The 25,685-nt window shown below is 37.8% G+C and overlaps 1 protein-coding gene across 4 annotated transcripts in view; it reads right to left on the bottom strand.

Moving 5' to 3' along the window:
• SPAG16 (sperm associated antigen 16) overlaps positions 1-25,685 on the bottom strand; it is a 422,131-nt gene that overhangs the window by 60,280 nt on the left and 336,166 nt on the right. For all 4 annotated transcript variants that reach the window (XM_039332823.1, XM_039332822.1, XM_039332824.1 and 1 more), the window contains one exon: positions 8,155-8,281. In XM_039332823.1, the coding sequence (XP_039188757.1) occupies positions 8,155-8,281 (127 nt within the window). The remainder of the gene's footprint in view (positions 1-8,154; positions 8,282-25,685) is intronic.

The raw sequence follows: 25,685 nt of genomic DNA, 5'->3' as shown, positions 1-25,685 counted from the left end.
TAACAACTAGGGGGCAAAATGCAAATCAGCTGTCTCAAATCTTCAGTGTTCTATGACAGAAAATGCCTAAATGCTTATTCATCTATTCTCAATAAATGAGATGGTATAACCCTGACGTGCAACATTCATTGTGGATTGGGTCATCTTAAGAAATATTCTGCAGGAAATCTACCTCTACTTGTGAACTTTCCTGAGACAAATCTATCAAATACAATATGTGCAGCATTTTAGATCATATAATTTTGATTCTATGTAAACCCCTTTGTTATTGCACTAGGTAACCTTCCTTTAATATTAGCTATTAATAGAGGAACTGTAATAGTTTTGAACTAAAGAATGATACAGAATTACAGCAACCTATTTTAATCCGAAATTCAACACTCATTACGGAAAAGTTCTTATGAAATTGCAAGACACAACATTCATTGATTTAATGGCTCAAGAGAGGTGAAGCTTATAGATTTTGAGTCAGATTTTTAATAATCTAATTATTCTGTTAATATGTGCACATTACACAATCATATATCAAACCTCTCTAACAGCAAAAGAATGTAGAAAAGTAGTGGCAACATTAATGAAACTATTGAAATCCCACAGTAAAATACAGGAATACAAGTATCAGGACAGACAGTTTTTCAGATGGATTTAAATGTAATATTTTATCTTATGAATAGCCTTTCCAAATCTGAGTGTATTGTGTGCACAAGAAAGTCTTGTACTAGTCTATGTTCCAGATGTCATTACAATAGATTAAACCAGTCCTCTAAACAGCAACATACTTAAGTTCATACATTTGTTTGCTTTGTTCTATTCTAAATAGGATTTTTATAGTCGCCTTTCCATGCTGGAGGCTTCGACTGCCTGTATAACTGCAGAGCCCATCTTCTGATAATTGCAATTATTGTGCTGATAATTGCAGCTCAACACATCTCATGCTACAAGACTAGGAAAAGATACATGCAGTTATCTAGTTTAATTTGGTTAGCAATATCTAACTTTTAGAAGATAGGCAGTAATAATAAGCAATAATAACATTATCTCTCCAAATCCAGTTCCTCTTTTTTTCTGTTGGAATGCAGCATTTTATTGGTAAATTGATAAACCCTATTGATAAATTGATAAAATCAGATAAACAGAGAATGCATATATAAGAAATGTTAGGTAAATATTTAGCAAAAATAAATATAAACTATATTATCTGAAGAACAGTTATGTTGCAAAGGAGTTCGATATTTAGAAGTAAGGGTTTAAATTAATTGTCAAATATATGTCCATAAGTGTACATAAGCTCTAAGCATAAAAGTATAGATGGCAAATGCTTTTTTCCATAGAAATGAATGCTAGTTACAAATAATGTTGAAATCTAAACTTTTGTGTCCCTTCTAATCAGCATTAACTCCTGGAGAATGCCTGGACAAGTCTCTGCAGTTTTCTTGGAAAGCTTTTTGAAAGTAGTTTGCTATTGCTGTTTTCTTAGGGCTGGAGAAAGTGACTTGCCCAGGAACAATTTTGACCTAAACACACTCAAAACCGTAGACATGATAGTAGATTTTAGGAGAAACCCTCCTATACTCCACCTCTTACAATACTAGACAACACCATATCAACAATAGGGACCTTCAAGTTTCTAGGTTCTATAACAGACATGTCAAACTCATGATGTCATGTGACATCATGTGACGTATTGGAACTTTTTTTCCCATTGCCGGCAATGGGATGGGCGCAGCTTCCTCGTGATGTGTCTGGCCTGCGAGCCGACAGTTTGAATCCCTGTTCTATAATATCTCAAGACTTAAAAGGGACACCTAACATCAAAAACCTCATCAAAAAAGCACAACAAAAAGGCGAAAAATTTATACGATCTGAAGAGAAACCAGGACTGCCGGTTCGTCACGCAGCTGCTATGGACGGCTGGGAGACTTGCTCTCTCTCCCCTGTTCAGTTTCGCATCACTGGGGGGCCCTGAAAAGGGCCAAAAGTTATCCCGAAGAAGCGACCAGCAAGGAGGGGCTTTTGCTGGATCGTGGGAGAGCAGCAACTCTCCTGTCAGAGCAGGCAATCCCTCCAAACTGGCAGATGAAAGGACCGGCCATAGAAATATGGCTCGTCCTTAGGCTGCTAACAGCCGAAGTCACATTACCATCTGGCAACTTCAAAGCAGCGTGGACAGGACTGGGTGAGGCTTGCCTCTCTTACATCATAATTACTGAATTACCTGCATAAGATGCTAAAGTACTTTCCCCCCTGTGGTGAGGAAAGGGGGATTCTAGCCCTCCCTCCAGAAACAGTGGCAATTAACCACTCAGGAGTTTAAACTGGGATCCTAATTGGAATTCTATTTCCTAAAATTGGTGGATTATAAGATTTGTAACTTTCTACTCTCTCTATTTTTTTTCTGATTTTCACTCTAATTACTATTGGAGATTTAGGGTTTTTTCCCCTTAAAATAGAGGGAGGGAAAGCCTAAAAAGATCCAACTAACTCTGAGACGTAACCTGCTTTTCTTCAAGAGACTCGTTGACAGCTTTGAAAATAGATAAGATATAAAGCAACCTTGAAACACCATCTGCATAAAACTCAGCTCAGCTCCTCATTTGGTGGACTTTCTAACTGTAAATTTCTTTTTTTTTTTTTTTAGTGTAATATACTACAATGGAAGAAGAACAGGAATGGATTTCTTCTACAGAGGAAGTACAGGAACAAATTCTTTGTATGTTAAAAGCGATGATCCAAACTCTATGTATAAGTTGGGATATGCAAACTCAAACTATGACTTCAACCAAAGAATTATCTATACAGAATTCTATAGAGAAAGTGAAACAACCAAATGCTATGACAGAAGACTTAGATACTCAACAAATACAGACAATGGAAAACACAAAAAAGAAACTGATAATAGAGAACAAGGAAATGACTTTTCTTATAAACCAGAAAGAATTTGAAGATAAAAAATAAAAATAGATGAAAGAGAAGATAAATATTTCGGGACAACTGCACCGAACTGGAAAAACAAAGAGATGACCGGCTAAATCAACCAATCCTCTTAAGAAAACATCAACTGGATGTTCTTATCAACATCAAACAATAGCCACAACAATACAAGGAGATTTTTTTGATGATTTAAAGGCAAAGATACAAAAAATGACCTGAAAAAAAAAAAGCTAGAATAAGATTGGAAAAAATTGGGGTTTTGATCTATACATGAGATCTAAAATAGAATATATCTAAATGGATAGAATAAGTATTCTGAACACAAGATATTGTAATGATTTGAGATAAAGAAAATTTTGGTAATATAAAATCTAGAAATATATTGAAATAAGAATATTATACTGTCTTATTAGATTGGTAAGATAGATGGTAGAATTTATATACAAGGTGTGTATTTTAAATATTAGAATGTATGAGGAATTGTGATAAAGGAATTGTGTTTAATTAAAAATCTGGAAAAAATAAATATTAAATATTAAATTAAAATATCAAGGTCACTGATTGGCTAAAAGTTTGAATGTTTACAAATAACTAAGATTTGAATTTAAGATATTGTTATGAGTTGAGACAAAGAAAGGGTAAGTAAAACTTAGAAGTATAAATACTAATAATTAAATTTGTATATGGGTTTGTGGTATAAATATTGGTGGTTTATTTTTATTTTTTATTTTTATTTCTCTTTCTGGAAAGGAAGAAAGGAAGGAAGCAAAAGGAAGAAAAGAAAAAAAAATATTAGCCCCAAATGTGAGATGTAAGACTTAGAAATTGGGATCATTTAAAATCTGGAAATGATAAAGATTAAACATTAAACTTAAATATCAATGAGAAATTAAAGTTAAGAAGAACTTACTAGGTTATTGTCTAAAAGGTGGAATGTCAAATTAATTAAGATATGTATAGACTGAAGATTATTGATGAATATTAGAAAGGTACTTTTTGTTTGATTGATAGAATAAGAACTATATTGGTTCGAATATGACAGTAGATATTATGGGGGAAAGAGAGGGAATTAGTTGTTGTAATACTTTGAGATTTGTACTGATGATATTCAAATGTAATGGAATTACTGTGCTCAGCCGCCATGCTACTTTTCAAATATGTAAATGTAATACTGTAAAATTAATAAAAAAACTTGGGAAAAAAAGCACAACAAAGAATGTACTTCCTGCGCCAACTCAGAAGGTTCAGACTGAGCCAGGAGCTGTTGATAGAGTTCTACAGAGGAATTATTGAGTCTGTCATCTGCACCTCTATAACTGTCTGGTTTGGCACTGCAACCAAACAAGACAGACACAGACTTCAACTGATAATTAGAACTGCAGAAAAAACAATTGCTACCAACCTGCCTTCCATTGAGGACCTGTATACTGCACGAGCCAAAAGCATGCCATGAAAATATCTACAGACCTCTCACATCCTGGACATAAACTGTTTCAACTTCTACCCTCAAAACGATGCTATAGGGCATTGCACACCAGAACAAGTAGACACAAGGACAGTTTTTTTCCTCCATACCATCACTCTGCTAAACAACTAATTCCCACAACACTGTCAAACTATCTAGTAATACTGTATTACTATTATTCTTTTCATCTTTATTACTGTATTACTATTATTCTTCTCATATTTCCTATTACCTATCTCCTTATCTCATGATTATAACTTTGTTGCTTGTATCTTACAATTTATATTGTTTTATTTAGTATGATTTATGTTGATTGCTTATTTAGTGTCCTATGATTATCACTAAATGTTGTATTTTATGATTTATGATGAATGTATTTTTATGATGACTATGATCATGATTTATCACTTATTGCTTTTATGTACACTAAGAGCTTATGCACCGGACAAATTCCTTGTGTGTCCAATCACACTTGGCCAATAAATAATTCTATTCTATTCTATTCTATTCTATTCTATTCTATTCTATTCTATTCTATTCTCATCAAGTTGACTTCATGCCCAAGTTAGGACTAGAATTCACCGTTCTCCTGATTTCTAGCCTGGTGCCTTAAACACTACACCCGACTGGCTCATCAAAACATATATGTAGGAAAAGGATGATTTCGCTTACTTGCCAGATATTTTCTGCAAATACAGCACTAAAAAAATCCTATTTACTTTCAGGTATACAGTCCTGCTCTTAATCATAAAAGCAAAGTTTTTTACATTTTATTATAAGAACAGAAAACGTTTATTAAAATACAGGTAATCCTCGACTTACAAAAGTTCATTTAGTGACCATTCAAAGTTACAATGGCAAAAAGTGACTTATGACCATTTTTCACACTTATGACCATTGCAGCATCTCCATGATCACATGATCAAAATTCAGATGCTTGGCAACTGGTTCATATTTATGACAGTTGCAGTGTTCTAAGGTCATGTGATCATCTTTTGTGACCTTCTGACAATGGGACAAGTCAACGGGGAAGTCAGATTCACTTAACAACCATCTTACTAACAACTGCAGTGATTCACTTAACAACTGTGGTAGGGAAAGTCGTAAAATGGGGCAAAACTCACTTAACAAATGTTTCACTTACCAACAGAAGTTCTGGATTCAATTGTGGTTGTAAATTAAAGACTACCTGTACTAAGTACCTTTTGTGGAGGACTTGAATATTGATATTATTTAGACTATAACTCAGTTACTTGCTTTCTTGAAAAAAACCCGAACATGAATTAAAAAAACCCTTATATTTGAAAACACATATATCATATTGCGCCATTAGAAGCGATAATAAAAAATATGTTTGGTTTTTTAAAAAAGCCAGATATGGTTTCATAGAATCATAGAATAATATAGCTAGAAGGAACCCAAGGCATTCTGAATAGTTTCATCCAACTCCCATTTCTCTTTTTTGGACATTTTCTGAAAATAACAATAAACATGTTCATACTGGAAATCTTATCCGTATGTACCTATTCCCATTCCCAGGCCTTCAGTCTGGTAATTGAAAGATATACATTTAATTATTTAACTTTAAAAACAGGGCTAGTAAAATTTATTGTTCAGTAGGCAAGTATAACTTCTACAAACTCTGGGACTTTGGAAAACAGAATGATAACCCCCACTGACATGATGAATAAGATGCTTTCAGTTTTTAATAGCTTTTGTGATTTTGCTTCTCTGAGCTGCATGAAATAGTGTGTGTCTTGGAGTACTTGAAACCAAGCATTACATTATTATTCAACATTAGCTCCAAGATAAGTGACTGTCCAATCTCTTCTTAAAAACCTCCAGTGATGGAGCACCCAAAATTTCTGAGGGCAAGCTGTTCCATTGGTTAATTGTCCTCACTGTTAGGAATTTTCTCCTTAATTCCAGGCCTTGGATCATCTTAGCTGCTCTTCTCTGAACTTTTTCCAAGCTCTCAACATCTTTTTTGTAGTATGGTGACCAAAATTGGTTGCAGTATTCAGGTGTGGTCTTATTAGGATTTTATAAACTGGTACTAATACTTTGCATGCTCTTGATTCTATGCCTCTGTTCATGCAATCCAGGATTGTACTAGCTTTTTTGGCTGCTGCTACACACTGCTGGCTCATAGTCAAGTGATCATCCACCAGGACTCCAAGGTCCTTCTCACAGTTACTGTTTTTAAGCCAGGTCTTGCCCAATCTGTATTTGTACCTTTGGTTTTTCCTGCCTAAATGTAAGACTTTGCTTTTCTCCACATTAGAACTCATTTTGTTAGATAGGACCCATTGTTCAAGTTTATCAAGATCTTTTTGGATGCTGGGGTGTTGGCTACTCCTGTCAGTTTAGTTTCACCTGAAAATTTGATGAGTTCCCCTTCTACTCCCTCATCTAAGTCATTAATGAAGATATCGTACTGGGCCTAAGACGGAGCCTTGTGGTACCCCATTGCTTACCCTATGTGGATGTAGTGCTATTGAGGACTACTTGTTGAGTACAGTTTGTCAGCCAGTTACAAATCCATCTGGTGGTGATGTTGTCTATTCCACCTTTTTCTAGCTTACCAAGCAGTAGATTGTGATCTATTTTGTTGAATGCCTTATTGAAATCTAAGTATACTATGTCCACAACGTTTCACTGGTCTACTAATTTGGTCACTTTATCAAAGAATGAAATAAGATTGGTTTGGCATGATACGTTTTTGGCAAACCCATGCTGGCTACCAGTTATAACTTTGTTTGCTTCTAGTTTTTCGCAGATCTTTTACAGGATCTTCCCAGGTATTGATGTTAGACTGATTGGTCTGTTGTTTCCTGGGTCTGTTTTTTCCCCTTTCTTGAAGATGGGAACCATATCAGCCTTTTCCAGTCCTCAGGTACTTCCCCGGTGCTCCATGATTTTTGAAAGATATGGTGCAATTGTTCTGAGATAACATCTGCCAGCTCCTTCAGAACTATGGGATGTAGTCTGTCAGGTCCTGGTGATTTATATTTGTCAAGGTCGGATAGGTGTTCTCTTACCATTTTGCTTGTTTTAATTTTTGTTTCTAGTTTGTGTTTTGCGGTATTTTTGGGGGGTATGTTGTGCTATAATTTCTTTTTGTGTGAAGACTGATGCAAAGAATGAGTTAAGCAGTTCTGCTTTCTCAGTATTGCTTGTTAGTTCCTTGCCATCTTCTCTCTTCAGTGGTCCTATAGTTTCCTTGACTTTTTTCTTGTTTTTAATATGTTGAAAAAAACTTTTTTTTATTATCCTTGATTTCTGTTGCAAGTCTTTATTCATTCTGAGCCTTTGCTTTCTTGACTTCATCTTTGAATGTTCTGGCTGTCTGCTGATAATCAGCCTTAGTTATATGTCCCTCTTTCCATTTTTTGTACTTGTCCTCTTTGTCTTTCAGTTTGTCTGAGAGATCTTTGTGCAGCCATGCTGGTTTCTTCTTGACTTTCTTATTTTTAGGAATACTTGTACAAGTTTTGGAATGACAAAAAACAGGAATATTATGTAGCCTTCATATTTTTTCTCTGGGTTTGTTTCTCCTAAGGTCATTAATTTCAGTGACAGCAACATTTTATGTTTGTTTCTTTTTCACCTCTCAATCCTGTTCTACATATGTACAAGAAAATGGTAGAACTACATCCAATTAGGTTTCTAAAACTCTTAATAAATCTAGCACTGCAGACAAATGGCCTCACTAAAATCTGTGTTCCTGATATCACCTATGTCAAGAAAGATCTTACCAGAAGGATCAAATGCCACCTGATTGCCAGGGTGAGGACCAGCGTCAATGGAGACCATTGGGACTCCCTTCCGAACATCCCATAGTTTCAATACACCATAAGAATCACAGGAAACAATTGTATCACCCTGGAAAACATAGGGAGGGGAAGGGAGAAGAGAAAAAACATGATTATAATATAAAGGAGGGCATATTAAAATTTCAAATGTCTCTAAGAGAAAATATAGGAATAATTTCCCTAAACTTTTGATTCTGAATGTCACTATATGGCTGTATAAATCTTTTGAAAGAAGTACTTGCAACACACAGGAAAATGTTCAAAGTACCTGTCTATCAATCAGTAAATCTGCATTTTCTGCCAGGGTTACATAGTTGCTTCATAAACTGTTTCTGACTGTCTCTGCATATAGGTCCATATGCAACCATTTTGTTCTGTTTCTCACCTAAAAAGAGATAGCACTCATATCCTGCTCCCTGCGTGTGAGCGAGTCCATCTCCTGGTTATGTTGACTGTTTGTGGTCTGCTGCATGGCTCTCATCTTTTTATATGCATTTATCATTTTAATGTTGTATTAAATATTAATATTGTAACATTGTCCAGAGTTATGTATTTGAAATGGGGAGCATTTGTTTATATGTCCAATAAACAAACAGGATTGTTAGAAGAATATGCTACACGCAAGACAATAGTTAGAAATCTCATAAAAATTGTCTTTCTGTCTTTGCTTTACAACTCACTTTTAGTTTACTATAAATTTGGAAGAATTTATTTCTTTTTTTTTTGTCCCGATTTTCCATTCTCCTCCATTTTCAAAATATTTTAACAGTTTGTAACTTAACTCACTTCAGTCAAAGATATCTCTTTTGAGACAAACTTTACTTCTGTTGATTACATGGACGTATACAACAAAGTAGATGAACTTTATCTCCTCCTCTGTTTTCTTGAATTCCTAGGATATCCAACTGTTCGAGGATTTCCTGATAGTATTAAGCATGCACAACCTAACTTTGATTTTTTAAATGAAACCAATGTTAATCATGGAGAGTACTTTATTAAAACATTTTCCCACATTTTCAACCCTATAGTTACATATTCATGTTAATTTGTACTATGGGTTGGAATAACAAAACTCAGAAAATGCAGAAGTGAGCTGTCTCTGGGTTCAACTTGAGTTATTTTACTCCTCTGTAACACTGGAAAGAATTGCAAACCCTGCTTCTTTGAGGATCAGTTTTGTACTCTTTGCCATGTAACATTCATATAGAAAACAGTGGTTCATAATTATAATCCCTTTACCCGCAAGTTTTGGGAAAAATTCTACTTTGAGGGAAAAAATGGAACTTTTCCCTAATTGGCACTTTATTCAATCCAAGCATTGGCTGTCTGGTTTGTTTTATGCTAATCCTTTTACTGCCTCTAAAATTCCATATTTGTTAAGAGACAGAGTTTTATTATCTGGTGTTCCTAAACTAGTATCTTATCTGTATTAGATTATGTGCCATAAAGTTGTCATTGACACTTAGTAAACACATAGATAAGAAAATCAACTTAATACTAGCACTAACCTTTGAAATATTGAGCTTGAATTGTTTTAAAGTCTGAAATGATTTTAATATGAGACTAATACAATAACAATATGTATTCCATAATTATTGAACAAATTATTGAAGTATACTGTAACATTTATGAAAATTTAATCTTTACACAATAGCAAGCAAGAGTAGTTTTGTACAAGTTCGTTTAATTTCTTTCCCTGTCACCATTTACTCATTCAGAGCAAATTTTTCTCTGCTCAAGAGCAAGAAAGTATTTGTGGTTTTCTTAGTTTTTTTGCCATTAGTAGAATGGCTGAAAGGCTGGTAGTGTAAATTCTCTGTCAGAATGGGACTCTTGATGTCAGATGAAGGTGCAAGTCACTGATTATGTAAATTAAGGTCAAGAAGCTAATTGAGAAAGGCAAATCCTGCAGGCTTAATTCACCACTAATCTTCCAGGCAGGAATACATATCCAGGTACAGATACAATACCAGAAACAAAATAAGACTAACAATTGTAGGGTCCTACTCCCTTCTAGCACTGATGATGTTACCTAGCTGGATAATGAAATGTCTGCAAGAAAAGCACCAAGCTCAGAGAGCACCAAGGACCCCACAGTTCAACCCTGAGCTACAAATATTCTCTTTTATTGGTAAGACTAACAATACAAAAAAGCTATGATGATCACTCCATAGTATAAGGCAGCAAAGAAAAATATCCTAATTTGCGTATATCATATATACTTGCAGATAAGGTTAAAAATTTAGGTACCAAAACTGGCCCCAAATCATCCAAATTTCATGTGTAACGGAAGAGCAAAATGCATGGTCAGCCAGTACCTCAACCATTACGCCAAAATGGGTATCTGTTGTTCAGGGATTGAATTTGCTAGTTTTTGCTAGCAATCTACATAAACAGGCTTAAATTTTATTCATTCTTTTATTTTTGAATTATGGGGGAATTTCCTCTGCCTTGACTACAAAAACATATGATTTGAATAGTAATGAACTAAGGTGGCATTTATTGTTCCTGTTACATTATTAACATCATCATTATTCCATTTTGTTTGTTTGAGAGTTTAGTAACAAAACAACCACATCAACACCTCCTTTTGGAGAACTCCTTCGAACTGTTGTTAACAATTCTATTGAGAGATGCAGGAAATGGGGAAATGTATATGAAAGAAGAGACCAAAATAGTTTTAGATGAAATTAGTTAGGAAGTTCTTTGGATCCCAGCCAATCTCTCTCTTATACAATATCCTTAAAATCTATAAATTTGATCTTGAAATAAACTGAAATACCACTGAGAAAATAAGAAATATTTTAAGCAATACAATCTTTTTCAGGATTGGTTTTTTAAGGTATTGATAATATATGGGACTTCTGACTATGATTTTTTTCTAAAAATGCTTAAATTAACTCTAGTTGCATAGGGAAGTTTTCAATCATTCCATAACTGTTATTATTTTGCAAAGCACCCTGTCCTTTTCTTTACTATGATCAATTGATGTTACTTGCCATATAGCAAAATCAGTTCTATGCAGGAATATAACATATTGTTAAGAAAGAACTCTGTAAAAAGTTATTCAGCTCAGATTCAAATAATATAAGAATTGTTCTGAATTGTTGTCCTTATGGGTTACGTTATATTGAAATATAGAAATGTTAACTGTAACATTTTTATATGGTGGAAGGTCGCCATTTCTCATCAATTCAATAATTAATCTTAGCAAACCTATATTTCCATGATCTTTTCCTTTCATGCACTATTGAAATAATGGGCAACTGAACTGTAACCAATAATATAAAAATTCTTTCCAGTTGTAGAGCACAATTAATTTATTTTGTATCAGTATGCAGGCAATAAGTGACTGGCTACTATAAGGACAAATTGCAAAAGCATTGGAACTCTCTAAAAAGTTTGAGCTCAGATGTGTAGATACATTTTGATTTAGACTGAATATGCATATTGATTGCTAAGTTTAACCAATATTGAAATTCAGTTAATTTCTTCATCATCACTTGTACATACAGGCATAAAATATATCAACTTGTTTAATCACTGCTGGGATTCACTATTACTGTATCCCCCAAACACAATTATACAGCCAATGAGCTCCAGCCAAAGTTCTGAAGGACTGGCAGATGTTATCTCAGAACCGTTGCACACATCTTTCAAAAATCCTGGAGCACTCCAGGGAAGTAGCTGAGGACTGGAAAACTGCTGATGTGGTTCCCATTTTCAAGAAAGAAAAAAACAGACCCAGGAACTACAGACCAATCAGTTTAACATCAATACCTGGGAAGATCCTAGAAAAGGTAATCAAAAAACAACTAGAAGCAACAAAGTCATAACTAGTAGCCAGCACAGGTTTGTTAAAAACAGATCATGCCAAACCAATCTTATCTCATTCTTTGATAAAGTGATTAAACTAGTAGACCAGCGAAACACAGTGGATGTAGTATACTTAGATTTCAGTAAGGCATTTGACAAAGTAGACCACAACCTATTCCTTGATAATCTAGGAAAAGGTGGAATAGACAACATCAGCACCAGATGGATCTGTAGCTGGCTGACAAACCGTACTCAACGAGTAGTCCTCAATGGCACTACATCCACATGGAGAGAAGAAAGCAGTGGGGTACTACAAGGTTCCTTTTTAGGCCCAGTACTCTTCAATATCTTTATAAATGAGTTAGATGAGGGAATTGAAGGGTAACTCATCAAATTTGCAGATGACACCAAACTGACAGGAGTAGCCAACACCCCAGAAGACAAACTTAGGATCCAAAAAGATCTTGACAAACTTGAACAATGGGCCCTATCCAACAAAATGAGTTTCAATGTGGACAAAAGCAAAGTTTCACATTTAGGCAGGAAAAATCAAAGGTACAAATACAGATTGGGTGAGACCTGGCTTAAAAACAGTAACTGTGAGAGGGACCTTGGAGTCCTAGTGGACGATCACTTGACTATGAGCCAGCAGTGTGCAGCAGCAGCCAAAAAAGCTAATATAATTGTGGGTTGTATAAACAGAGGTATAGAATCAAGATCACACAAAGTATTAGTACCGCTTTATAAAACCCTGTTAAGATCACACCTGGAATTCTGCAGCCAATTCTGGTTACCATATCAGAAAAAAAATGTTGAAACTTTGGAAAAATTCAGAGAAGAGCAACTAAGATGATCAAAGGCCTAGAGACTAAAACATATGAAGAACTGCTATGAGACTTGGGTTTGGCTGGTCCAGAGATAGGCAAACTTGGCTCTTTTATGACTCATGGACTTCAACTCCCAGAATTCCTGAGCAGGAATTCTGGGAGTTGAAGTCCACGAGTCATAAAAGAGCCAAGGTTGCCTATCCCTGGGGTAGTCTAAAGAAAAGAAGAAATAGAGGAGACATGATAGCAGTATTCCAGTATCTGAGAAGCTGCCACAAGGCAGAGGGGCCAGGTTGTTCACCAGAACATCAGAGAGAAGGATGAGAAATAATGGTTGGAAACTGATCAAAGAGAGAAGCAACCTGGAATTAAGGAGAAACTTCCTGACAGAGAGGACAAACAACCAGTGGAACAGCTTGCCCCCAGAAATCGTGGACACTCCATCACTGGAGATTTTTAAGAAGAGACTAGACAATCACCTGTCTGAGATGATATACTGTAGGTTTCCTGCTTGAGCAGGTTGCTGGACTAGAAGATCTCTAAGGTCTTCTATTCTATTCTATTCTATTCTGTTCTGTTCTGTTCTGTTCTGTTCTACTCTATTCTATTCTCTCTAAAGCCAGAGAATGATTTTTACTTTTGTACAGCTTTTCCGGATGTACATCTGAAATCTACCTCTCCAAATGACTTTGACATTCAAATGCAATCTGACCAATGCAGAATAAAGAACAAAAAAAAATGCAGAATTCTTTCAATCTTAACACTATATTTTATTGATGAACCCTGAGGGTACATTTGTTATTTTTTCCTGCTGCATCATACTGTTCCTTTTATTTTTTACTTTTGCCATGCAATATGTTGCCCCATCTGATTTTCATACAAATTTCTTATACAAATGAAGAGACCCAGTTTGGTGTGGTGATTAAGGTATCAGGCTGGAGAATTCTAGTCTCGTCTTGAGCACAAAGCTAGATGGGTGACCTTGGGCCAGTTATTCTCTCTCAACCCTAGTAAGTAGGCAATGTCAAGACATTTCTGAAGAACCTTGCCAAAACAACTGCAAGGACTAGTCCAGGCAGTTGCTACACATGTGCTCCCAGGTCACTCACCCAAAGCTTATGGGCACTTACTCACACCCTCATAGCCCTGGAAAATTGCCCCATTCAAATCAATGAGGCACAAATGGTTCTTTAGAATACAAAGAAACCCAGTGAATTTAAAGTAACAGCAAACTTTACTGGTTACAAGGTATAACTATTTGCTCTTTCACACACACACATATACACAAACACACACAAATGCACACTCATTCACACTTACTCATATCCTCAACTAGGCTGGCAGGTACTAGCCAGAGGGACGGAAGCTATCAAATCTGGGTCCAAAGACAACGCAAAGAATGGGTGGGCTTTATGACCTCTTTTATCCCCCAAACTCCTTGCTTTGTTCTGGTGGGACTTGGGGAGGGGCTTCCCATGTGCTCAGGCCCACCTTCTTTTGTCTGATTCAGGTGACATTTTTCCCTTTATTTCCTTAACAATTTGGTTCCTTCTTAACTACTTTCCCTTAGGGAGCTTTTCCTGGCTTTTGTCCAGCTTCTGTGCTTACTTCATCTTTAGGTAAGGCATCTTAGGCCTAGTCTCATGCAGTCACCAGGAATCAATGCTGATTTGAAGGCACCGAAAAACCACACAGAAAAAATACAAATGAAAAGTTTTAACTAAGTTACTGTTGAAATCCATCTAGGTTTTGTGCATAAGATCCTTCTATATTCTGATTCTGTTCTGTAGGGGATTTGCTGTCTCAGTCAAATCAAATCAGTTTATTACAGCCATAAAGGCAGATGCAGTAAACTATTTAATAGAATTGTTTATGGAGATTCTCCCGTCATCCAGGTCATAGTCATCCCAAAGGTTTTTTTTCACAAAGCAACTGGACTTTCTTGTTTTTCTCTGAAGATGTTTCATTTCTCATCCAAGAAGATTCTTCAACTCTGATTAGATCTTAAGGAATGGAATGATTTATATTATTGTCTATAGTCCTTATATGGGAGCAGCCTAGTAGCATATGGCTTAGAGTTTTTATTGAGTCATCACTGTATGAACATAATTGAAGAGATATGAGAGTACCATTAAAATGTTCAAACACTATTTCACTTGTTATTTCACTTACCTCTCTCTTACCTGGAAATTATGAATTCTAAAATTATATTTTCTAACCCCTCATCCAGATAATGTTAAAATATAATGAACAGTAGGGGTCCTAAAATCAGAGCCTTGCAATTAGCTACTGAATGCTTCCTTCCAGTTTGACCCAGACACACTGGTGCATTGGATAGAGTTAGGATTCTACCAGTAGATGGATATAGAGCTAGCTAACCCTAATCCTAGTCTAATCATAATCCCAATCCTGGTAGCATTTAGTGCTTATTCTGCTCTCTACTAGGATCTCATGAGAGTCTTTATTTGTTGAAGTTAAGGTGCATTATGTCTACCATTTTCCCATGATCAATTAACATGATTACTTTATGTACTTTAAAAGAAGGTTAATATCATATGAAATATTTTTGATAATCCCATCCTGGCTCTTGCAAAGAAAAGTCTTCTTTCCTAAAATATTGTTTAGCATAAATAATGCATAACTTAAGCATGATTAATATCAGTATAGTTTTATAATGATTTCAAGAGTCTTTGCATTAACGTAGCATGTCCCGGCACAAACGGGTACTGTTTAAAACAAAAATAAAAATGGCTGGAAACTTTGCTGAAGTATCTACAGAAAGATGGTAAACTGATAATGAGGCGAAAGAAGGGAAACTCATCAAATTTGCAGATGACACCAAGCTGGAGGGAATTGCTAACACAAGATAAACTCAAGATTCTGAAGGATCTTGATAGACTTAAGTATTGGGCCCTAGCCAAAAAACTGCAGTTCACTAGTGAGTAAAGTAAGATCACTTAGGCAGGAAAAACCGAACACAGGGGTACAGAATAGATGGTACATGGTACAACAGTAATAACTGAGAGAGGGATTTATATGTCCTAGTGGACCACTACTTAAGTATGAACCAGCAGTATGTTGCAGCTGTCAAAAAATCCAATGCAGTCCTAGTTCTGCCAACAGAGAGATAGCATTAAGATCAGAAGAAATGATTCCAACTTCTCCTTAGATTTGAGGATAGGATCAACATAAGTGATATATCTCCTCACGGAGTTCCTTTGAAAGTGTATCAATTTTTAATTCTATTAATAATTTGCTCCTATTGCTTGGATTGTTTCATGTGTTTTAGTTGTATATGCTTCCAAAATAGCTCTTAGGGGATCAAGTTTAACTGAAGTTCTTCTCTCTCCCCTTTTCCGTGTAGCCATTATAACAAGATATAATTAAGATTTAAAGATTAATAACATTAATTCAATTTAATTTAGTGATATTAGTGATACTATGGTCTTTGGCTCCCTCATGTAGTCAAAAGCATCACTACAATATAGGTTGCAAGTAAAGTTCAGGTTCTGTGCCCCTTCATATAATTAAGTGTCTCATTATAGTTTTCCAATCAAATGCAAGTAAAATCAGAATTCCTCCCCTCTGATAGCAGACTAAAAGCACCATTTATATAGTCTGTGATCTAAAACCAAAAAAGTTCAGCAAAGTCAGCTTAGAAGCAATACAATCTTCTACAACAGGGGTCTCTAACTCCTGGGCCATGGCAAGCAGGCCATGGCAAGCAGGAGGTGAGTGTGCTCATGTGTGCAGCTCCATTTGCATGAGTGGCAGATGCTTGCATCCCGCACAAAGCTCCATTTGTATGAGTGGCATGTGCACGCCCACCACTCGTACAAATGGAGCTGTGTGTGCAAACGCCCACAACTACCACTCCACTTCTCACCATCTTAAAATCACGGAGCTTTAGAAATGACAATGTTTCAACAAAAAGGAGAAAGCAAGCTGCAGCCAAGAGGAGCCTCTTTTAAAGCAGAAGGTGAATATATAAAAGCTAGTGTTCTAAAAAACAGAGGCTGGTTCTTCCACAGTGAACTTGTTCTTGGTTGTCCTGCTCCCATAGCCAGAGACTCACCCAAGTACTTCTTCAAGAAGCTGAGAGCATCCAGCTATCTGGGAGAACAAAAGGGTCAATCTCCATAGCTTCCCCTTCCCCAGGGAAGTTTCTTCAGACTTAGAAACCTGCTCTAAGTATAAAACTGTAGAGAATCGGTATCAGACCAAAAATTGGGAGATACCATCAAGTTGCCACTTCCATCGAAAGTCCTTTTTAAAGTGTTATTAGTTTATAATATATGATACAATGAAAATACAAAAGTAAATAGTGAAAAAGATAGGGAAGGGAAAAGGGAATAGAAGTGAGGAAAGGGAGAAAAAGGGGGAAAAAGGCATTGACTTCCAACTTCCTTTGGTGCAGTAAAATAGAATATCAACATCAAACCTCAACTTTTTACTTTTAAAAAATAATATAAACTAGCCATTTCGATAACATTGTCTATCTAATTGGTAAAACCCAAAATCAAAATTTCATTTTTTTCCCACCTTAAGCACAAAGTCTAGAAGCGGTTTCCATATATTGTTTCCATATAACAATAAAAGTATTGGTATTTTTTTTCTTTAATCAGTACAGTCAGTTCAGCCATCTCTGCTAGCTCCATCAGTTTTTGTAACCATTCCTCCGTTGTGGGAATCTTGCTGCTATTAACATCAAAGTTCCATATTTTTTCTCAGCTCTTTGTCCACTAGAAAAGTCTGTTTTCTTTCTATATTCACTTTTAGAATTTTCTGTATTAACATATGAATCCTACTCTAATTTTTTCTTGCTTTATCACATATCCATCATAAATGGTAAAAAGTCCCTCTTTACATTTCCAACATTCATTTGAAATACCTTTATACATTTTGATAACTTGTCTGGTGTTAAGTATCAGTGGTGCATCATCTTATAAAATTTTTCTTTTAAATTATAATTTAATGTAAATTTTAATCCTTTATTCCACATATCCTCCCATTGTTCAAGCATTATAATATACCCAAAATTCCTTACCCACTGAATCATATAATGTTTTACTTGTTCATTTTCCAGATTTAAATTCAATAACATTTTATAAACTTTAGTAATATGTTCATCAATACCACACAGTAAAATTTCCAATTCATTTTTAACAAAACTAAACCCATAATTCTTTTTGTCTAGCTTAAATCTTTCTTTCAATTGCATATATGTAAACCAATCACAGACATGACCTTCTGATTCTAGCTCCTCCTCCCCAAATTAAAAGTTATTATTTTACCGTAAGTCCACCAAATCAGCCTCATCACCATCATTTTTCTTAAAAAAGGCTTCTTGTGGGGAAACCCAAAGTGGCACCTTTGTAGAAAACCCTTTTTTATATTTATTCCAAACTCTCAAAATGGCACGGCTAGTAAAATGATATTAAAATCAACATTTACTTTAACTTTGTCATACCATAGATAGCTATGCCAACCAAACCTTAATTTGTGGCCTTCAAGGTCCAGTAACCTCTTATTCTGAAGGTTCATCCATTCTTTTAGCCAAACCAAACAGCAAGCATCAGAGTACAATTTCAAATTAGGTAAACCCAAACTCCTTCTTTCCTTAACATCTTTCAATAATTTATTTCTAATTCTTGTTTTTTTCCCCCTGCCATATAAATTTAGAGATATCCCTCTGCCATTGTTTACACGGAATGTCAGTTGCAAGTATTGGTAATGTTTGGAAGAGGAAGAGCATCTTTGGTAAAACATTCATCTTAATCACGAAATTCTACCCAGTAATGATAAATGTAATTTGTCCCATCTTAATAAATCTTTTTTGATGCCATTCCAGAGAGGCACATAATCAGTTTTTGAACAAGTTTGTGTTTGAATTTCACCTTTTCCTCAACCCTAAAAACAGACTTTTTCACCTTTTTCTCAATCCTAAAACCAGACTTTTTAGTCAATATATCACCATTCTGTGAGGTTATATTCTTAATCAACTTTGATATTTTCTGCTTATTAATTTTAAAAGCGGCCAAGGACCCAAAATAGTTTAGTTTCCTCATCAAGTGTTCTATATTATTTTTGAGTCTTGCAGAAATATCATCAAATCATCAGCAAAGGCCCTCAGTTTATAAACCTCCTTCCTAACATTTATACCTTTTATTTTCTTGTCTTGCCTAATATCTCTATTCAAGACGTCCAGCACCAAGATAAACAACCGTGGAGACTGTCTTGTGCTTTTCCAAATTTCACATGAGTTAGTTAGATTGCCGTTAATAACAATTTTTGCATGCTGTAATGTATAAACAGCTTTGACCCCTTGAATAAAATTTCCCCCAAAGTCCATTTCTTGCAGAACTTTAAACATAAAGACCCAATTTAAGTTGTCCAAGGCCTTCTCAGTGTCTAAGAATATTAAAGCTGCCTGTTGTTGTTCATTGTGATATTGTAAGTATTCAATAATATTCAAAATCATTTTTACATTATTCCTTAGCTGTCTTTTTGGCAGAAAGCCAGCTTGGTTGTCATGAATAATATTTGTAAAACTTTTTTTTAGTATTTCTGCCAAAATTGCAGTAAAGAGTTTATAATCTTTGTTTAATAATGAAATTGGTCTGTAATTCTTTATCATCGTGGCATCCTGGCCCTCCTTTGGAAGTAGCACAATATTAGCTTCTGTCCATATTGGGGGTATTTCTCCCCCTGTAATATAACATTCATTACATCCTTTAATGACTGAAGAAGTTCATCTTCAAAACATTTATAATATTGACTTGTAAGTCCATCTGGGCTAGGAGCGTTTTCTGATTTCTTTTTTCTTATAGCTTCTGATATTTCAAAGGTAGTTATTGGATCATTCATAAATTGTATCTGAGTTTGTGAAAGTTTCGGCAAGTTTTGTCTCAGCAAATATTCATCTATTTTTGACCTATCTAACTCCTGCATCCTATAGAAATTAGAACAAGTTGTGAAAACATTTTTTAATTTGTTCATTATCAGTTATTACTTTATTACCTTCATAATTTTTTTCAATCATTTTCTTTTCCCTCTCCTTTCTTAATCTATATACCAACCATCTCCCCGGTTTATTTGCAAACTCAAAATATCTTTCAAAACAACTGGGTTATGGTCAGAAAAAGATTTAAGTAGGATATCAACTTTCAAGATTCTATTTGCTAAGTCTTTAGAAGCCCATATCATGTGAATCCTTGAGACAGATTTGTGCCTTTCTGAAAAAAAGATATATTCTCTTGCGGAGTCATTTTTATGCCTCCATGAGTATATTAGTGTTAAATTGTCTATCTGTAAGAACCCACCCCACTTTGCATCTCAAGAAGACAGAACTCTTGGAATATTTCTTCCAACAGGCATCCTTTATTAAGAGAAAATGGTTGCAGGCGTTCTAGAAAGGACCTGGGGCCCAAGCCCTATGGTTCAAGGTTTTAAGGGGTCCCCAGCAGCCCCACCCCACCCCACCATCCTTCCAGCAACAATCCCAGGCATTACATTTCCACCCCCTTTTTCCTCACTGCCGGTGGAAGGGAGACTTCAGAGAGGAGTAGATGAAAGCTGATGGCCCCATTGTTATGATTAGTCCTTTTGGTGGTATCCCTTTGAAGTTGTATCAAAGGAAGTGAGGGCCATAAAACCCCTTTGTTCACCCCCCTTCCCTTCATCGTATGACAGAATCCAGAAAGGGCAGAAATGGGGTTTTCCATAGTCAATAATTAGAGATGAAATATAATTGGATTCTGACATCCTGCCCCCTTAAAAATAAGATAGATCCACCTGAAAGAAAACAAAACAGGTATAAAAGTTAGTCAGGCTTGTTAGGATACTTCTTTAATAGCTTCGGGGCTCTGACATGACGTTTATGGACCCACCCGTTTTGTGAGGCAGGGAGGTGTTTCCATGGAACTAGGTACTGAGTCGCTCTATGATATCTCCTAGAGTCAAGGATTTCTTTAATTTCGAAGTGTTGTTCGCCCTTCACCATGATTGGAGGTGGTGGTGGTGGGGATTTTTGGCTGTAACGATGACTGATGCTCTCTTTTCAGCAAGCTGCAATGGAAAACTGGATGTATTTGCCTGAGATTTTTGGGTAATTCTAATTCTACTGTTACTGGGTTTATGATTCTTTTAATTGGAAAAGGCCCTATATATTTTGGTCCAAATTTTTTACAGGGTTGTAGGGACTTTAGGTATTTTGTAGATAAGTACACCATTTCTTCTATAATGAATGGTGTAGACTCAACCCTTTTTTTATCGGCTTGTGCTTTGTATGCCTGCCTAGTTTCATCTAGTGCTTTTCTAACAATTGGCCAGGTGTTTTGTAATTGTTCCATCCATTCTTTCAGTGATGGGATTGCCAGTTCGTTTGGGGTTAGTTCTGGCATGGGGTTGAAACTTTGACCGGTGGCTATTTGAAAAGGAGTGTAACCTGTGCTGGAGTGGACTGCATTATTGTAGGCAACTTCTGCAAAAGGAAGTAAGTCTGCCCACTCCGACTGTTGGAAACTAAGAAAGCATCTTAAATATTGCTCAAGTACTGAGTTAGATTTCTCTGATTGACCGTTCCCCTGACGAAGATAACTAGATGTCAGTCCCTGAGTGGTCCCTAAAAGGGATAAAAATTCCTTCCAAAATGCAGATGTAAATTGCACTCCCCTATCAGAGATGATGCGTTGGGGTGCCCCATGCAATCTGTAAATATGTTGGATGAAAAGTTTCACTAAGGTTTTTGCAGTGGGAGTCTTTTGGCAAGGGATAAAGTGCACCTGTTTGGAAAAGAAGTCCGTGACCATCCAGACAACAGTATTTCCCTTGCTTTCTGGTAATTCCACTATAAAATCCATGGCTATTTCCCTCCAGGGGGCTGAGGGATTTGCCACTGTATGTAACAGTCTGGGAGATTTCCCTTGCAACCTCTTTGCAATTGCATACTTTGGGCAGCTGGCCACGTAACTTTCTATATCCTTTTTTATGGATGGCCATCAAAATTGCCATTTAATTAAGTGTAATGTTTTTACAAATCCAAAATGCCCTGCTGATTTTGTGTCATGGCAAAGCTGCATGAATGTGACTCTTTGGGTTGTTGGTATATATAACTTTTTCCCCCACCCAAGGCAGCCCGTCTCTCATTGTGCACACATTTTTGTTTTTCTGGAACCATTCATTTGTTTCCAAAGTTTTCTGGAATTCAATTCTGGTTTGGCTGCTCAGCTGTGGTTTTAATTTAGCTTGGGCTCTGGTGGTTACTGGCGCTGCCAGTTGTGATTCTACCATCATTGGTTTAGAGTCGGGGGCTCACATGCTGTTATATTGGGGCATGCGAGAGTGCATCTGCCAGGAGGTTCTTTCCCCCCGGCAAATGTTTGAGCTTAAATTGGAACTGGTGGAAATGCTGGGACCAGCGGGCTTGTTTGGGCTTGAGCTTCCTGGGTGCTTTCAGGGCTTCCAAATTTTTGTGATCAGTCCACACCTGGAAGGGGATTTTGTTGCCTTCCAGGAACTGGCACCACGTGAGTAATGACCAACGTATCCTGTATGCCTCTTTCTCCCATACGGGACAGCGCTGTTCCGTTTCCATGAGTTTCTTGGATGTATATGCACAGGGTTGCAATATCCGTTCATCATTTTCTTGTAAAAGTACAGCCCCCACTGCCACATCACTTGCATCTGCCTGTATTACAAAGGGCTTATCCATGTCTGGGTGCCTCAGTACTGGTTCGGCAGAGAAAAGTCTCTTTAATCTCTTGGCACTCTATTGTCCATGTTAGTGGCTGGCTAGGTTTTACTGAGGATGCTCCCTTTGTTTTTAGTACGTTCATGAGGAGCAGGGCTATCTGGGCAAATGAGGGGATGAATTGGCGGTAAAAGTTTGCGAAGCCCAGGAAACTTTGCAGTTGCTTTCTTGTGCGGGGTGGTGCCCATTTTAATACTGCTCTGACCTTCTCTGGGTCCATTGCAGTGCCCTATGGGGATATGTGATAACCTAGGCAGTCTATCCTTTCCTGGTAGAATTCACATTTTGAGAGTTTGGCATATAGGTGGGCGGCTCGCAGTTTCTTTAAAACCGCTCTGACTAGGTTGACATGTTCCTCTTTTGATTCGGTGAAGAGAAGAATGTCGTCTAAGTAAACTAGAACCTCCTTAAATAGTGCTCCCTTAGAACGTCATTGATTAATTGCATAAATACTGCGGGCCTCCTCGTAATCCAAATGGCAAGACTTTGAATTGGTAGCACTCCATGGGGCAGTTAAATGCGGTCTTCCATTCATGCCCTTCCTTAATTTTCACGCGATAGTAAGCTTCTCTTAGGTCTAGTTTAGAAAAAAAATTTCCCTTTCGAGAGGTGTGACAACATGTCCTTCATGAGGGGCAGAGGGTATAGATTGCTTTCACTGATTGTATTCAGGGACCTATAATCCATGCATAAGCGTAAAGAGCCGTCCTTCTTCTCTCTAAAGAGGATCGGGGCAGCCACTTTAGGCTTGGCTGGCTCAATGAACCCCGTTTCTAGGTTTTTCTTTATGAATCTTTCCATTTCCTCCTTCTGCTTTGGGCTCATGGAGTATAATCTGGGCTTCAGGAGTTTTGCCCCAGGCTTGAATTCAATGGTACAGTCTGTGGGTCGGTGGGGGGGGAGCTCATCCTCCCTCTCCTCACTGAAAACTTCAGCAAGGTCTCTGTATTTCTCTGGTATTTCTGGTAGTCCCTTTTCCTCTCCCATGGATGCTTTTTTTGTTCTTGATTCTGGTAGCCCCCCTTGGGATTTTAAGTCCATAGGGTCCCCCTTAGGGAATTTGATTTCTGCCATCCTCCAATTCACCCAGGGGTTCCATTTTTTTAACCATTCCATCCCTAGGATCATCGGGCATTCCATGCCTGTGGTCACCACAAAAGTTATGTCTTTCTCATGTTTGCCCAGGGAGAGGTGTATTGGTAAAATGGCTAGGGTTGCTGGCACTCCCCCTGCTATGGACCCATCTAACTGGCCAAATGAGATTGGTTGTTCCAGTCTCCTCGACGGAATGCCCAGATTCCCCACTAGCGTCGGGCTAATGAGGCAGCGGGTGCAGCCAGAGTCTATTAAGGCTTTCACCTTCATGGCTTCGGGCATGGGGGGAATTAATATAGTCACTATCTTGAGGATGGGTGCGATGCATCCACTTACCAGGAGTTCGCTCTCCGAGCTGTCGTCTGAGGCGTCTACCGGCCCTGCGGTGTAGGCTGGAGTTCTTTCCCCCTGATGAGCAGAGGTGAGGGATTCCACAGCCTCCATCATTCTCATGGCAGTTTCTTTTGGCTTAGCTGGAGACTTTCCAGATTTGCTGGCCGGTGATCTGTCTGGGTTGTGCTGGGGGGCTTTTGAGCGGCATTCTACAGCCCGGTGCTTTTCTCTCCCACACTTGAAACACCCCATTTGCTTCTTGGCCATAGCCGATGGTTTCACTGGTTCGCGTGTCAACTCAGGGGGTGAGCGGCTCCATTGTTTTCCTCGGCAGTGCCTCTTCAATATGTCGATTTCTGCTTCCTCTACCAAGATGTACCATTCCTCAAGTTGGTGTGGGTCCCCTTGGGGCAGGCAAGCATCATATAGTCATAATTTAGTCCTTCTTTGAAATGGCTAAGGAGGATGTCTTCCGGCCAGGTCAGTTTGCTGGCAATGGCCTGGAATTCTTGTGTAAATTTGGCTACCGGGCATTTGCCTTGCCTCATCGTTTTTATCCTTTCGTAGGCTTTGCAATCAGCCAGGGGGTCCTCAAATCGCCTTCTCAGAGAGGACATGAAACAATTCAAGTCGTTGAGCTCTGGGGCATTGGAGTCGTGCAAGTTCATCACCCAATCTGTGGCTGGCCCGTCCAGGGCAGATTGCACAATCCAAATACGGGCTTTGTCGCTGGGGATGTCCCACCCATATTCCTCCATGTAGCTGAGGACTTGGGTTAGGAAAACCTCAAGCATGTTGGCTCCCCCTTGAATCTCACATCCAGTGGCGGAAGTCTTTGAATGGATCAGTGCCTTCATTGTCGGTGGTAGTGTCTTCCATCCAGATCACCATCTGTGGGTTGGCGGGGAGTGGGGACTACTGGATTAGATATCCCCGGGGCTGGAGGTTCCACTTCCCCCTTGGTGTCTCTCCCTTTGTGGTTCCAGGAGCTGGGCGGCCGTAGGGCTCAGAATTCTCCTCTCCTAGGGAGCTGAGAGTTCTCTTCATCAGGTCAATAGCTTTCTCTAGGATCCAGCCTGAGTACGGTGCCCAGCTCCCTTCCTCTTCACTTGCATGCAGGGATTTCTCCATCTCCTGCTTCCATTCTGGTTGCTTGGTCCCCCATCTCAGGGTCACCTTTCTTGATTTCTTTTCCCACTCACCTTTCTTTCCAACACCCATTGACCAGCAAGGTTTGTGGTCCCGTGTCTCCACCACCCCTTCTCCTGAGGAATCTGACCTCTCAGATCCTGACATCAGGCAGGGTTTCAGTCGGGGCAACGGCTCCCTTTCCGGGGAGCTTTCTCCCTTCCTTGCTCCGTCGTCTGACATGGTAATTTTTGCAAAGTCCCTGGCAAGGTTCTCCCTTCCAGGTGGACTAATTCTGCAGGTCCTGTCTAATGTAAGGACCCACCCCACTTTGCATCTTAAGAAGACAGAGCTCTTGGAATATTTCTTCCAACAGGCCTCCTTTATTAAGAGAAAATGGTTTCAGGCATTCTAGACAGGACCTGGGGCCCAAACCCTACGGTTCAAGGTTTTAAGGGGTCCCCAGCAGCCCCACCCCACCTCACCATCTTTCCAGCGACAATCCCAGGCATTACATTTCCACC

This window comes from Crotalus tigris, unplaced genomic scaffold (genome assembly GCF_016545835.1).
Source record: "Crotalus tigris isolate CLP2741 ecotype Arizona unplaced genomic scaffold, ASM1654583v1 scf7180000024464.508515016:1373766, whole genome shotgun sequence".
NCBI lineage: Eukaryota > Metazoa > Chordata > Lepidosauria > Squamata > Viperidae > Crotalus > Crotalus tigris.
The sequence above is the reverse complement of the archived record's forward strand: the minus strand, read 5'-3'. Positions and strand labels throughout refer to the sequence as shown.